The sequence below is a fragment of the Fopius arisanus genome, unplaced genomic scaffold, assembly GCF_000806365.1.
Source record: "Fopius arisanus strain USDA-PBARC FA_bdor unplaced genomic scaffold, ASM80636v1 scaffold00019, whole genome shotgun sequence".
In the NCBI taxonomy this organism is placed as follows: domain Eukaryota; kingdom Metazoa; phylum Arthropoda; class Insecta; order Hymenoptera; family Braconidae; genus Fopius; species Fopius arisanus.
In genome coordinates this window covers 1,237,413-1,252,612 of record NW_011887758.1, presented here as the reverse complement: position 1 = coordinate 1,252,612, position 15,200 = coordinate 1,237,413, and the positions used below count along the sequence as shown (strand labels likewise).

Below are 15,200 nucleotides of genomic sequence, written 5' to 3'. Positions count from 1 at the left end.
GAGGAGGTACGAAGAGATACCAGCGGCCGGTCAAGGACATCCCCGACCTCACCTCCCAAGATCATCTCAATTACCCAGGGAATCCCGGATATTCCTCCTAAAGAGCTCCCCTCTCCGCCCAAAATCCCCCACAAGATCCACGTGCCAATAATCCAAAGGAAACAAGTTCATCGACACAGGATCACCCATACCCCAAGACTTCAAGTCCTTGGCCACCAGCACCCGGGGTCTTTAACCGACGCCAGACGTTGCGACGCCACCACCCCCACCCCCTCACCACCTCATAGCAACAGAATAGCAAATAGACGACGATGAATTCCCTCAATGCTCCAACCACTTCATCCCCATCGATTATTCATGCCCTGAAAATTCCGATAACCTTTTTCACCCTGAAAGTCCACCTGTCGGCCTCCACCCACCCCCTCCCACCAAACACCTCAACCCTACACCTCGTAATATCACACATACGTACCTCAATCACCTGATCACCCTGTAATTACCAGATTCATTCCCTGAAATCATCCCCCAAATTTTATGCCTCGTGCCATGAGTTCAGGGAGTTGAACAACCCCATATGAGTATTAGATCGATTTTTCCGCACCCTCTTCTGGAGAAAAAAGGGAGAGAAAAAAAAAATCAGGACACAGATGAGAGAGCCTGTAGGCCTGACCCTTGTCCCGGGTTATCAGAAAAGGGCACGAATGAGGGAAGAAATAAGTGGGGAAAAATAAATATCAAAAGTGGGGTTTGAGCTTTTTCCTCCCCACATTGGGATGTCCTCTGTCGTAGCCGGTGAACCGTCGGGGAATACAGTATCACGAGTGTAGAGGGGTAGATCAATACACAGGGCGTAAAGGCGCTTGCACATTCTACCGGAGGCAGTTGCTATCAGTTGCTATCGTGCCGCGAACACGCGTTGCACGTTTTTTTTTTTTTTCAAAACGCTGCTCCATGTTGTGCGCGCTTTCACCACCTCGATCAACATAATTCGGCAAAAGGTACAGCATCTGGGGGTGTCATTGTCTTCCGGGGAGTTTTTCCATCGGTTGGGATTTGATTTTAAAAAATCGATCATTAAACCCTTTTCAACATTTTTTCTATTTATTTTTCGTGGGAGAATTTTTTTGGTGTCTTGTTTATGTGAGGTTGTACTCGGGATTTTCTCGCGGTTTGATTCCACGATTTTTGACGCTCTTGGTGACGATTCAAATTCGGAAATAGATCTGGGCAGGTGTGCGAGTTTTTCCGGGGAGTTCTACGAAATTCTTGCTCATTGTTCCTGACGTTTTTATTTTTTTATTTATTGCCAAGAATTTCAGTAGACATTTCTAATTTTAAATTGTTCATTGCATTTGAATTTATTTGAACAGTCAATTCCGATCTGCAATGGCAAATAGAAAAATTATTTGCTAGGAGTAATTATATATAATGATTTTCCTCAGTGCATGCGAGTGGAAAATAGTGGAAGGCCGCGATCTGGCTTGATTTCAATAAAAAAAATGGAAAAGAGAGTGGGTGACATTAGATTTTAATATTCATTTTCCCTCGGACAAATCGTAAGTGCGAACAGTTTGTCATAGCATTGAGATCGTGAATTGAGGTCTGAGAATTTTTCCTGTGATTAAAATACGCGGATTTTCCATTCCTCTCGTGAATTCTTTACCTCGACGGTCAGTCCTCATGTGATTGACAATTTCCAACACGCAGAGTGATTCGATTCCCTCTTTTTCTCTCATTGAGATACCTCTAGAATTGCAATACGATTATTTACACAAGACACTCAGTCGTCCGGAATCTTAATCGGGAATTGTTAATGCCTAAGCGGTACGTTATCAAAGTGCACTTTGTTGAATTTCATCTTTTGTTATTAATTTCTTGAAAAGCAACAGTGACGTAAGGTGCACATCTGCTGTGAGTGATTACACTTTGGATCATTAACTCCTTTGTCACAGGTTGCATGTAACAAAAAATTTTCTCACAATAAATGTTTTTTCAAGTCTGTGAACTTGACGGAATAAACGACTACATGCGTCACTCCGATAAGATCCACTCTATTTAATGCATTCGCTCATTGCATTGACAATTAGAAAATACTATAAATAAAATATCCATTGCAAATTTGAGAGTGTCCTCAGGTGAAAGGAAATCTCACAATGTATGTCATTAATTTCCAGTGGTTGGAATTTCGGGAGAATGAAGAGAACCACGTGAATACAAAATTATATCAGGGGAATATTTTCAAGGTCAAGAGAAGGTGAGGAATCATGTTGGTCTGAGGGAATTTAGGAGGCAGGGGTGGAAATTACTATCTTCAGGGAACTTCTTCAACGAGCGAGTCGAGCAAAGGGTGAGTATGAATAATTTACTGGGCCTTACGGGCTGTGCGTGGTTGAATTAACTCAATTGATTTTTGAAAGCCCTCGTCACAAGTTGTTTAACCCATCAGGGTCAACACCGAGTCGGCTTTTGTTATTTCCCTGGCTTCTTCATCCTCGAGTGTTGCTCCATATATGAGATTTATCGAGTTGAAGCTAAATACTCCACTCGAAATACCTTCGAATCTGCGAGAGCTACTCAAATTTTCGTTATAACATTTTCTGTGGCTCTCATTTAGCTCTACGAAAAAGGTCTTATGAAAAATTTTGATATCCATCGTGAATCCTGAGATATTTGCAATAAACTGATCGATTTTTTACTATCAAACTTCTCCATGAGTTGATAGATGTGTCAACAGTATCAAAGTGTGTCAGACAAATGGACTGGCAGTCGTAAAAACCTTGGAAAATGTTAGTGAAGTGTTTCCGCTAATAAGTTACACTCGTCTTGAGATAAACTGTGATAATCCCCAGTCATTCACAATAACGACAACCCGTTGTCAATTTACTCCATGAACATTTTCACGGATGACATCCGCATGTATTCACCAACCTGATGAGTCCTGTTGAAAGAATTTTGTTTTTATATTTTCCCAGGCAAAACGAAAAGTGAAGGCTCGAGACCTTCAGCCCAACTCAACCTGTCTCATGAATATGAATAGATCGAGATCATTAAATGCCTTCCTGTCAAGAAATTCAATGAGTCTCACACCCTCATTCGGCATTTTTTTAATCTCCTTTTTTTGTTGATACTCGTGACATAATGGACTAGTTCTTCAAAGTCTTCTATTTTTTTTGACTGCTAAGATCATTCGAGTAGACTGAGCACTATAATTTTTCATCATTAATTGTGTTTGATGAGCCATGGGGAAGATTTGTTCTTCCACTTCAGACGTTGAGGATGAGGATGAGGATTTTTTATAAGTTGAGCTTTTCTTCTTTACGGCTGAGTAAATATCTTATCATGTAATTAAATGTAATCCGATCCAGTATCAACCAGCTAGCGCCAGTTTCGTGCAGTTGTGACTGCATATTCGTCAAGGTGCTGATCCAGTCCAGGTGAGAGACCACTGGAATGTCTATCCCATACGACTGCAACCTCGGTACATACAAATCTCTTCGGTGTGAATCAAATTAAAAATAAAATATCTCTCATAAACATATTTTTCCCTGTAAAAAACCTGAGGAAATATCCGAGACTCAGAACGAAAAAGACTTCAGAATTCTCTCCCCAAGACAAGATCATAATTTATTAAATCAATTAATCAATAGATAAATATATTCAGTAGATGCTTCTCTGGGATTTTTCATATCCTCTCTCGCTTTTTCACATCCAATCGCAATTGTACACCTGCGGAAGATTACGCAAGATTTCCGGGGACAAATTATCACTTGAACTGGAATGAATGGAGTAATTTTTAGAAACACTGAATGTGATAAATGGGTCTGGCATGTTTGTTCTAGTGATTTGGAGATGATAGATATGTAATCGAGTAAAAAATATTTGTCACACCATATTCAGAGATTTCAGGTCTACGGTAATTTTTCCCGGTGCAAATATCTTTTTCCAGTGCATGAAACCGTTTTTACAACTCTCACACCTTCGATAACATTATCGCACAATTGTGCAATTTTATGGGAGAATTCTTGAATAAATAATGTGAATCCCATCGACTCGTTGAAAAATTCTCTAATTGGCATCTTCGGCCGTTTCTCTTGAATTTTTAACGCGACAATTTATTATTAATTAAATCATTTCTATGTATTATGTTAAGTAGGAAAATCTCGTTAACAAAAATCTGTATTTTATTTTTATCTCGTGACATTATTGAATTTCTCTAATAACTCGAACACAATTATCCCCCTCTAATTACCCTCGTGGCCAGCTGTACACAGACACACGCATTGCATGTCTCTTATCAATATCCAGTTCCTACATATCTCTATTTCTTCATCCATGTGCGTTAGGACAGGCCATCGTTTGAAAGACCGTGTAGTAAACACTCTTCCACCGTTGAGTGTGGACTGTCAATTTCACGTGACAATTTATCACAACATTTTTACACCGGTTTAATAAATAATATATCCTCAATCTTTCCTCAGATTTATTGTCGAGTGATTATTATAATCAGTTAAATTCCAGTGCAAGTGTATATTGATTAAATAATCGGGTTAATTGGAGTTTAATGAACACCGAGTGATTGCACACGTGTTGAGTTTTATCAACAAAATAAATAATTGATAAGGGATTTTGAGATGAGGAACAACTGTCATCCGGACAAGTAGGTTAATTTCTTTCCTCTTGCGCTCATCGCGATAAGATTACGCGCAAATCATAACAATCGTTAAATTCATTCATCAGTCATTACTGTATTGTATTGATTTACGATCATTGATTAATGGATGGAGTGAATGGGTGGGAGGTATGAATTTTGTGCCGCTAATACTTGTGGCTCATGAATATATTAACAGCTCACAATGATATGAATAGACGCCTCCGATGTTTAGTTGTCAAACTGCCAATTCACAGTGAATATTGCGTTTACCATACCTGAGGTGAATAAATAATTTTTCTTCCGAACGATTTTAGAATTGATTGTCAGAATTCTTTTAATCTGAATTTTGAGGAAATATTGAATATTTCATTCAATATTTAATGAATAAAAAAATTATCTCCATGAATTGATATTTCAAATTTTCAATAAATTAAAAATTCAGGAAATAATTTCTTGGGCTTTTCGTATTTTCAGTGAATTTAGAAAATTAGAAATTTGGTGAATATTTAATGGATGATTTCTACTGGGAATTCCAAGAGCGATTATTAATAGATAAATATGAGTAATTAAAGTTGGAAGGGAAAGGCTGTAATTAAATAAATTGTTGGAATTTTTAAAGACTCACTTCCGAGGATTGATAACACCATGACACACCACGCCTCCATAATTCCATATTTTAACACAAATAAAAATGGATCATTGATAAAATTCCAGAGTTGATTAGAAGAGCATTAAACCCCGGTGTTGAGGTTTCGGACGTGCATTCCTGAATAATTGAGGGAATTGTCCTGCAATAAATAATTGCACTCCAGGAAATTTTCCTAATCCCATGGAATTGGACAATTGAAAAGATTCGTTGAAAACCGGTTGATGTCATGAGAACACTTGCTGGTTCATGTAATGATTGTGTGAATTAACGACTTCATTAGTAGTCAGTAAAATAGAAAAATACATTATTCCTTCACTCATTACCGAGATAATCCGAGAAAAATGGAATGAGAGACGAGACGATTATTTTCAGCAATTTATTTTCCCTCATTTATGTCATTCATTAGGTGTTTTCTCAGGGTAATTATTATTCCGAGTGAATGTCCATTTGATATTCAATTCCGAATGTACCCCAATAGTAAAATTCCAATTACATATTCAATTCCCAATGATCCCTCGGGTCATATGCCAATGCCAATGTAGGTGAAGACGTATTCCTGGGTAAATGCAACAGGTAGCGCAGCTGTTTGGCCTTGCATGGTGAATAAGATTGCACTTCCAGGCATTGCGTGCAATGCAAACTCTTATTTTATCCACGAGCCAGCAAGATAATACCACAAATAACAATTTATGTGGTATCCAATATTTATTACGAGTGTCAATTTTCCCAGATTTTCGTTCACTCCCCCCCAAGCGCATCTGATTATCTGATTCTATCGAACAATTAGATTCTTCTCTAATTGAAATGAAAATTACTGGTTAATTTCACAATTCCGGATGGTGCATCAAGGGGAAATAATTCGAGTCATTAGAAATCTGACTCACTCTGTCAATTCGATCTCTTAACGAAATATTTCCGCATATGAGCGTTGTTACAACGATTATTTCATCTAGACGACATTGAGCTACAACAACAGCATCTGGACCCCTTCATGGACACCGTAGGTTGAGGCATTGTCATCCACTTGAATTGAAAAATGATACCGTCACGAGGGCTTCACAATATCCCCCAAATATTTTTAATATAAAATACTTCCATAGCAATATCATAATAAAAAAAAATAGTAAAGTTTTAGGATTTAATTCTCCAATCTTTTCGTTGAGTAATTGAAAAATTCCGGCTTTCCTCGCTCTTTCTTCCGTGATCCCTCAGCCTCATCAGAACCCCAGCGATTCCAATTAACTCTCCATTGATGAACCTGAATACAAGCAGAATAGAATTTGATTTGAATCCAACAGTCGATGACAACTCAATCACAACTTCATCATCGTTACATCGAATTATCCACTGAAATCGAGAGATCGATGGAAATTCAATAGCCGATTGTCAACAGCCACGTGGTGATGATGTTGCTTTATTCCGAATATCGAAGTGAGACAGTCTCTTCCCCCTGACCTTTAACAATTAAACAATCAGGATAGGACAGATTAACCCGACCCCACGCCATTCTCCCCTCACTATTAATGCGGTAATTATTAAATTGCCATCACGTGATCTCGACGGTTGATTCGATAGTACAACGTAATTGGAATGGATTTACTCTTTATCTTCCCTTTTTATTCTCTCGTTGCTTAAAGAAAATCATTGCAGTGATAAGACTAAAAAATATATTTTTCCAATCATCATGATATTTATTTGGGAAATTTATTTAAAAAATACTGTCATTTTTAATGTCAAAGATTAACGTCAAGGTTACTTTTACTATAATTTTTTTTTCCGCGTCGGTCTTTACTGATAAAAGATTACGACTGTTATCAATTCAATCCCATGATTATTATGAATTATTGACAGTTCGAGGGCGACCTTCACTCGGCATTCCTGTTGATAACAACATCGGAAGTGCTGTCATTACGATATTACGATTATTACCCAGATGAATGTGCCTCAAATTCACTTGCACCGCGAATTCATTGGCGGCATCTCATTCCTCCGGGTATAAGACCCGCTGGAGCACTCGGTGTTGCATCACAATTGCTGATACTGCCGAGTCAACTTGACGATTCAGTTGACAGTTGACACTTCCGCGTAAGATAAGAAGAGAATAAAAAGTGAAATAAAAAATTATTTTAACTACAGAATAAAACAATTGTTTGAATTTACTTTAATAAAAAAATTTGCAGAGCAATACCTTTTTATCGTTGGATCTCGCGGTTCTCGCGGATCTCGCGGATCTCGCGGATCTCGCGGATTTCGCGGTTCTCGCGGTTCTCGCGTTGTCGATGAGATACACCGGAGATTGTAGATAATTATCTGACATGCGGTTAGATGTTATCGGGTAAATAGTTCTTCGCCCACGTGCGACGTAATAACTGGACTTGCGAGGAGAATAGTTAAGCCGCAGATGAATTTCTCGTTTGAAGGATTAATTTTAATCTATTTGTTGAAGATCGTGGATGCAGCCGGGGGGTGGAGGTGGCGTTGGCCACGGGAGAGGCATCAATCCAGGGGATGATGAAGCACCAAAGGATCCCGGTGCACGTATCACTCACCAATCTTTTTCGGAGAAGGATTATGAAGGTAATGGAGTTTTCATTTACTCTCCAGTATATATTTACAAGATTTTCAATTCATGGAATCGAATCGAAAATCGACGGTTGAGGGAATTAAATGGGTGGTAATCAGTGGAGAAATTTGTTCTCCTAACGAAAATAAAGCCGTTAGGGTTTATCAGAGCAAGTGGCTTCCGTAGGAGCCCAGGGCTTCGGAAATCATTAAACCTCCATGTCATCCCTCACGAAATGAGCTTTCACCGAGGTGAAATGCTCCGGGGTGAAATCGACCTCTGGAATGACATAAATTCAAATATTTATTTCAAATCCATTGTTTAATCTCACCGAGTTAGATTTCTTCTCTCACTTCTTCCAATTTAACCTGCCTCATTATTTTTCATAACGACGAGGAATCTAATGTCCCCAGTCTAGTTCTCAGAGGTGTTTCTTGAATAAAACGACATTCTGGGTCACATGTAGTACGTAGAGTGGATGACGTGACTAGTTAGACCGTTGTACCTCGCATGCCGGTCGATAGTCATCATTTTCGATTGCTCTCGGTTCAATTCTTCGGGAATATCTACTGGAGTAAAGGACTGATGGATTTTTGGGAATTCAATTTTTAATTCAAGTCGAGTCAATTAACTTCAGACGTCAGTCCAGATTTGAACTAATTTAATAAATCGATTCGATTCAATTGGATAAATATTTGGAGTTTATTCTCCCGCGGTTTGAACTTGATTAAGATTTTTTTTTTCACCTGTTTATTTATCCCTCATAATTTCCATCGGCTGACGTACCTTTCACGTCAATCTATCGATCCCCTCGATTTTTTCCGCAGATTCCACTCAATAAATTCTCTACTGGGATCCCATTTGACTGGCATTTTCCATTTAGATCTCTATTTTTATTTCTCTTCTTTTAAACTCGGGGAACAAATGATCGGGCACAAAAAATCTCTTCATAATTTCTAGGACACAGGGCGCACACCGTGTATGTGGGTGTTCATCTCCCGGGTGAAAAACGGCATCGTCGACATCACAAACACCACCACCCACGTCAGCCTGATACCAAAGACGAATCCGAGAATGAGCGACCCAGTAAGTTCTATTTTTCAGGGAATTATTTCCTGCTGAATCTCCAGGTTGATGTCACTGAAAAAAAAATATATTTGATTTTTTTTTAATATATATTATTGCAAATTCCCAGGGCACTGATTTCTAGATTTTCAAAATGAAAATTGTCTTAGAATAAATAATTTAGAATTTCGAAAATTTGCAAAAATATTGAAAAAACCATCAGGAATATCGCATTCTTGGTGGAAATATATTTTTTCCTCAGAGTATCATCTTCATTTTCCAAATTAATTTTTGCCTCAATGATTTCGCATGCGAGGATGAAAAATGTGAAAGAATCAATCCCGTGAAATTTCGTATTGATCATTGGACTTATTTACCCATGAAGATGTTCTTCTAGAAATAAAAAAAAATACAGTGGTAAGTGCAATAGACGAGTTGCTTTTCTCGTTGAAATTACAGGGCCATTGATGATGGCGAGAAGGGGTAGTCGACTAGCTAGCATCTGTGACCCCGATGGCGAGACTATATGTAAGCCCAAAATCACCGATAAAATCTCCTGTCCGTCTGAATTCCCAATAATTCAAATGAAGAGGAGATATTGTCGTCCAGCAAGAAATTGTTATCAATATTCTGCTTTTAGCCCCCTTTTTCCTTGCCTCTTTTATTCGTTTGGATTCGTTTGGATTCGTTTGAATTCGTTTAAACTAGAGACGTTTTCATGGACTATGATGCTATTATTTCCTTTTATTTTATTTCCCCAGTTCGTTAAAAATTCGCTCGTTTATTTACTTAATAGTTCTATATTCCATGTGAATATTAGTAAAGCACTCGTTGAGTACCACCCCACAGAGGGAAAATATATTTCAAATGAAATACATCGAGGGGTGAAAATTCTCCACTTAAAAATTTTTCCCTCTGTTTAACACACTTTTAATTATTTTTTAATTTATTGGGAGATATGACTCGTTATGATTCTCACGGAATAACTGAATTGAAAGAGTTTTTAATATTGTAGATTAGACCACTGTCACATTTATTTATTTACATAGCGAATGAATGAGATCTGAAGATATAGATTCACCTGGCTGATGCTTACATGAATTTTTTCTCTTTCTAACTAGCTGATGATAAAAAAAAATAAGAACCAAACTCTGACAAATCTCCGATAAAACTTTAATTCCAGTCACTCCACCAGCACAAAGGGTGCAATTTATCCTGGGTGAAGAGGTCGGAGATGATGCCCACGAGTCTCATCCACTTTTCTCGGAAATGGAGGAGCTTGTCAAGGATGGAGACGAGATGGAGTGGAAAGAGACCGCACGGTATTACAACTTGCTCTTCCAAAAATTCGATTAAACTCTTGTCCTACTTGAATCCACCAACTGATTCGAATTTTCTCCATTTCCACATAATCCACCAGTTGGATAAAATTTGAGGAGGACGTTGAAGAGGGTGGAAACAGATGGAGTAAACCTCACGTTGCAACTCTATCACTTCACTCGTTGTTTGAGCTGAGGAGTCTTCTGCTCAATGGAACAGTTATGCTAGACATGGAGGCAAGCAGTCTGGAGCAGATAGCTGATCTTGTTCTCGATAACATGATCAGCAAAGGAGTTCTACCAATTGACACACGAGAGAAGGTAATCCCCCGTTGCATCCCCCAAATTCCAATTTAACCCCGGATATTGCAGGTCAGGGAGGCACTCCTGGTGAGACATCGACATCAGCACGAACGCCGGAAGGACAACAACATGTCACGTCTCCCCATAATAAGATCATTAGCCGACATCGGGAGAAATCACTCATCATCAAAGAGTGAGTTCCCCTTACAAATAAATTCATGAACACAATTTTTTCGTTAGAATAATTTTCCCGATTCGATGAGAAAAATTAACACGATTTAATCAGGCATCAGAGACACTGTTTCTTTCAATACCGTGTCAGAACGAGGAAAAAAAAAACTCGTTGGATCAATGGAAATGTCGGAAAGAATAAGTTGATGGTGAAATCGGGGACAAGGTCTTGGAAGGTGAACACCACAGCCCCTCTTTATTTTTTCTACCCATTGAGATCCTTTCCATTCCTTTCCATCTCCTGACGCTCATCTCTTTTTTTCTTCAATATAATTTCCATCTCGTTTGTTTACCACTAGTTTATTCACCCGCTATTTTTACCTCTTGAGTTGATTCACTTCTCATTCATCATTATTTTGTATAATTTATTTTTTATGTTTATGTTAAGTTAATGATTTTTTTTCCTCCAAGTGTGGTGGATCATTCCAGACACCCGATTAACGCATTACCAAAAAAAAATATTCCAGATTGTGACATAACTTGTGGTATGCGTGGCTTGTTGACATCAGATTTACAGGCTCGTCCCGATGATGCATATTCACCAGCTGTTCCAAGGAGTACAAGTTGTCCAAATCCAAACACAGCACTTATAACGAAAGACTCGAAAGACTTAAAAGGACCATATCTCCTTGTACCAGGTACAACAAAAGGCCAATTATAGTCTGGTGATGGGTAATACGCTGGACATATCATGCGTTGACACAAACATGAGCCAAAAATCCTGAATTAGTTGCCCTAGTTTAATCCGCTATCAACCTGCCATATCCGATTTTCCCGAGTAACTCGAGGACTAAGTGTTAATTAGTTATGGGTGCATAGCTTCCGGGTAATTGAGGTACCGGGTATGAAGAGCACGAGGGGTAAAACCCACAGGAAAAATTATTCCCTGACACTTTAGCTCGACGAAATTTTAGGTAATGTCTATTGATTATTGAATATTGAGTGGATGATATATTTTTTTCTTTTTGCGCTCAATGGTTAGCTGAATTCAACATACCTCATGTAGTAGGATTCACCGCGTGGATCGCAATGTGTCGTCTGAAAGGTCAGATGGTCACGTTTATTTGGATGGAACTAAACTAATATTTTCTAAGATCGTAATATATAGATCGAATTAACCGTAAAAATGTGCTATTTCACTCTATTGCGTGTTTCGTATGGCACATCAGATGATATGTCCTGTCTCCAATTTTATTCTGATCATTTGAATGTTAGGAGTTTATCGGATAGTTCAAGCACAGAATTAAATAATCTCGATGTATCGATGTCTCACTGTTTTTTCAATCCATCGAACTCAGGGTCACTGAATTCTCTAGATTATATTGCTCCTTGTACATAAAATATCCATCGTCTATTTCTGTTCTATCATTTCGTGCTTCGTAGTGGAGGAATCAAATTCTGCACCGGCAATATCAAGTCATGGTGGCCCAGGAATGGGTGCCGGCAGCCGATTTCTTGCCATACCTGGTAATGCTGAAGAATCGCTTTATGTATTTTGTATTAAACGCCTGGTGCTCGCATTGACGTACATTTTTCATTCACATGCTCGATCAACTGCTTTATTATCGGAATAAATACAAGCACGATGAGACTGACGTACCCTGTTAGAAAATAAATGTGAAATTTCCGCAGAATTTTCCCTAAAAATTCATAAAAAACGCAGGAAAATTTCAGATTAATTTTTTTAACAGCGTAAAAACCTGCAAGAACAGATAATTTTTCCCAACAATCTTCAGCATCAGCAGAATGATTAGATATAGATTCACAGATACTTCTAATCCGTAAACAAATAACCCAAATATAATTGAATGCACCTGGCACGTGTAAATAAAAATATATGGGATAATGTAACAGGTCAGTCACGAAGGGACGAGTTATATCCATCCTTGACATTTAATCATACAATGGATTAGAAGTCGCGTGCATGCAAACGATCAAACCCCCGATCCCAGAGCACTAACAATCCCATGAAAAGTAGATTTTCACAATCATATATTTGCTTGAATAATTTCTAGACGTTTCTAAATACCTGCGTCTATGATAGCTTTAATAAAACGAAGCAGTTCTTTCTCGCTGATATTCCCATGAAAGAAATTTAGAAAAACATTCGATTCTAAGAGCAATCAATATATAATCGAGAGATATCGAGAAAGAGCTGCTGTGCACGTTGAAGGAAAATTCAGGGATGATATTGCAGTGATTTGTAAGCTGTATGATTTTTCCAGGTCAAGAGCCAACGATAGATCGAAGTCCCAGTAGTATATCGATAAGCAGAAATCACAGTTCAGGTGGTTTAGACAACGGAGACGGCAATCACAAGGTAATAACGATGAAATAGCAGTCTGAAGCCTTAAAATTTAATAGAATGGTAAATAAAAAATACTGAACACACATTGGTCCTAGGTAAATACGCATTTTATGCGGAAAATCCCAGCAGGTGCTGAGGCAAGCAATATTTTAGTTGGAGAAGTCGATTTCCTGGAGAAAACACTGCCGGCTTTCATTCGTCTCAGTCAAGCCAGTATGATGGGGGATTTAACGGAAGTACCAGTACCTACAAGATTTATTTTCATTCTCCTCGGACCAATGGTAATAATAAACATTAAATTCCCCACCTAATATTTATCGTACCACATTGGGAGCAGTTATTGCAATCGGAATGACTGATAGATCATTTTCGCTCATGCCTCTGTATTTCGAAGCTCCGGAAAAGCTTTAGATGATTATTTTATGACGACAGGGTGGAATTTCCGGGTTTCACGAGATTGGGAGGGCCATGGCAACTCTGATGTCCGATGAGGTCTTCCACGATGTCGCTTATAAAGCGAGGAATAGAAATCATCTGCTGGCGGGTATCGATGAATTTTTGGACGCAGTCACGGTTTTGCCTCCTGGTGAATGGGATCCAACGATAAGAATCGAACCACCAGCAGCTATACCCTCTCAGGTGAATATTTCAACTGTCAATATTCTGCTAATCGGTCTGTCCTCGACGCTGAAGGGTTTCATTACAGGATACCAGAAAGCGACCGAAGGAGGAGAAACCTAAAGAGGATGTGGATGAAGAGGCTGATGAACAAAAGCTCCGGGAGGAGTCGGGATTGTCGAGGACAGGAAGATTATTCGGTGGACTCATCAACGATATCAAGAGAAAAGCACCGTTTTACGTATCTGATTTTAAAGATGCAGTGGCACTCCAGTGCATAGCATCATTCATCTTTCTGTACTTTGCTTGTCTCTCTCCCATTATCACATTCGGCGGTCTTCTCAGTGAAGCTACTGGGAAGAATATGGCTGCCCTGGAGTCCCTCGTTTCCGGTTTCGTCTGCGGAATCGGTTACGGATTCTTCTCTGGTCAACCACTCACCATTCTAGGTTCTACAGGACCTGTCCTCGTGTTTGAGACAATAGTTTTCGAGTTTTGCAAAAAAATCGCGTGGAACTACATGTCGTTTAGATTCTGGATCGGTTCTTGGATCGCTGGAATTCTCATTGTACTAGTTGCCATTGATGCTAGCGCCCTGGTCTGCTACATCACGAGATTTACCGAGGAAAATTTTGCGACGTTGATAGCTTTCATCTTCATTTACAAAGCAGTGGAGAATGTCTTTGCCATTGGGAGGAAATATCCCCTGAATATGAATGGAGATGAACTCCTGGATATAAATTGCTTATGCAGACCGCCTAATAGTACGTCAATATTGCCAGGAAGCTACAGCAGTGTCAACTGGACTGCTCTAGATAAAGTTTCGTGTCAGGTAAGATCGTCTTCATGAAAATCAGAAGAACTCAGTCTTCAGGAAAAAAGTACGATTGTTTTTTTTTTTTTAGAATTTGAACGGTACATTAGTAGGGGATGGATGCACAACGCCTCAGTACGTACCCGATGTGTTCCTGATGTCAATTATACTTTTCATGGGAACGTTTCTGCTGTCTGTCGAGCTCAAGGACTTCAAGAACGCCCTGTTTTTCCCCTCCAAGGTAATAATTCGTGAATAATTTAATAATTTTTCATGTTTCGATGGCAATATTCTCTCTGCCCCCAGGTCAGACAAATAGTGAGCGATTTTGCAGTGATAATTGCAATATTTTCAATGTCAATACTCGATTATTGTACGGGAATAGCAACTCCAAAGCTCGAAGTGCCGAGTGAATTTAAACCGACTCTCGATGGACGCGGTTGGATTATCTGGCCATTCCAGGAGAATCCTTGGTGGAGTGCAATTGTCGCAGGTTTGCCAGCACTACTGGGAACAATATTAATTTTCATGGATCAACAAATCACAGCAGTTATAGTCAATAGAAAAGAAAATAAGCTGAAGGTATCGAATATCCGTGTGATATTAATCCCTAGAATCTGAAATGTGTAATTACTCAATTGTTAATTGTTGTCTATGTGTTCATACAGAAAGGCTGTGG

The 15,200-nt window shown here is 38.9% G+C and overlaps 1 protein-coding gene across 1 annotated transcript; it reads left to right on the top strand.

Moving 5' to 3' along the window:
- Positions 1 to 4,384: 4,384 nt before the first annotated feature.
- On the top strand, positions 4,385 to 15,195 carry LOC105264217 (Na[+]-driven anion exchanger 1; the record flags this gene model as incomplete). Its single annotated transcript, XM_011300950.1, has 15 exons — positions 4,385 to 4,657; positions 7,747 to 7,877; positions 8,824 to 8,949; positions 9,388 to 9,456; positions 10,112 to 10,250; positions 10,349 to 10,568; positions 10,620 to 10,743; positions 11,249 to 11,419; positions 13,007 to 13,101; positions 13,185 to 13,370; positions 13,522 to 13,728; positions 13,796 to 14,539; positions 14,613 to 14,762; positions 14,828 to 15,103; positions 15,190 to 15,195. Coding segments are annotated over exons 1-15 (2,670 nt in total), but the record flags the coding sequence as incomplete, so codon positions are not given.
- Positions 15,196 to 15,200: the final 5 nt, after the last annotated feature.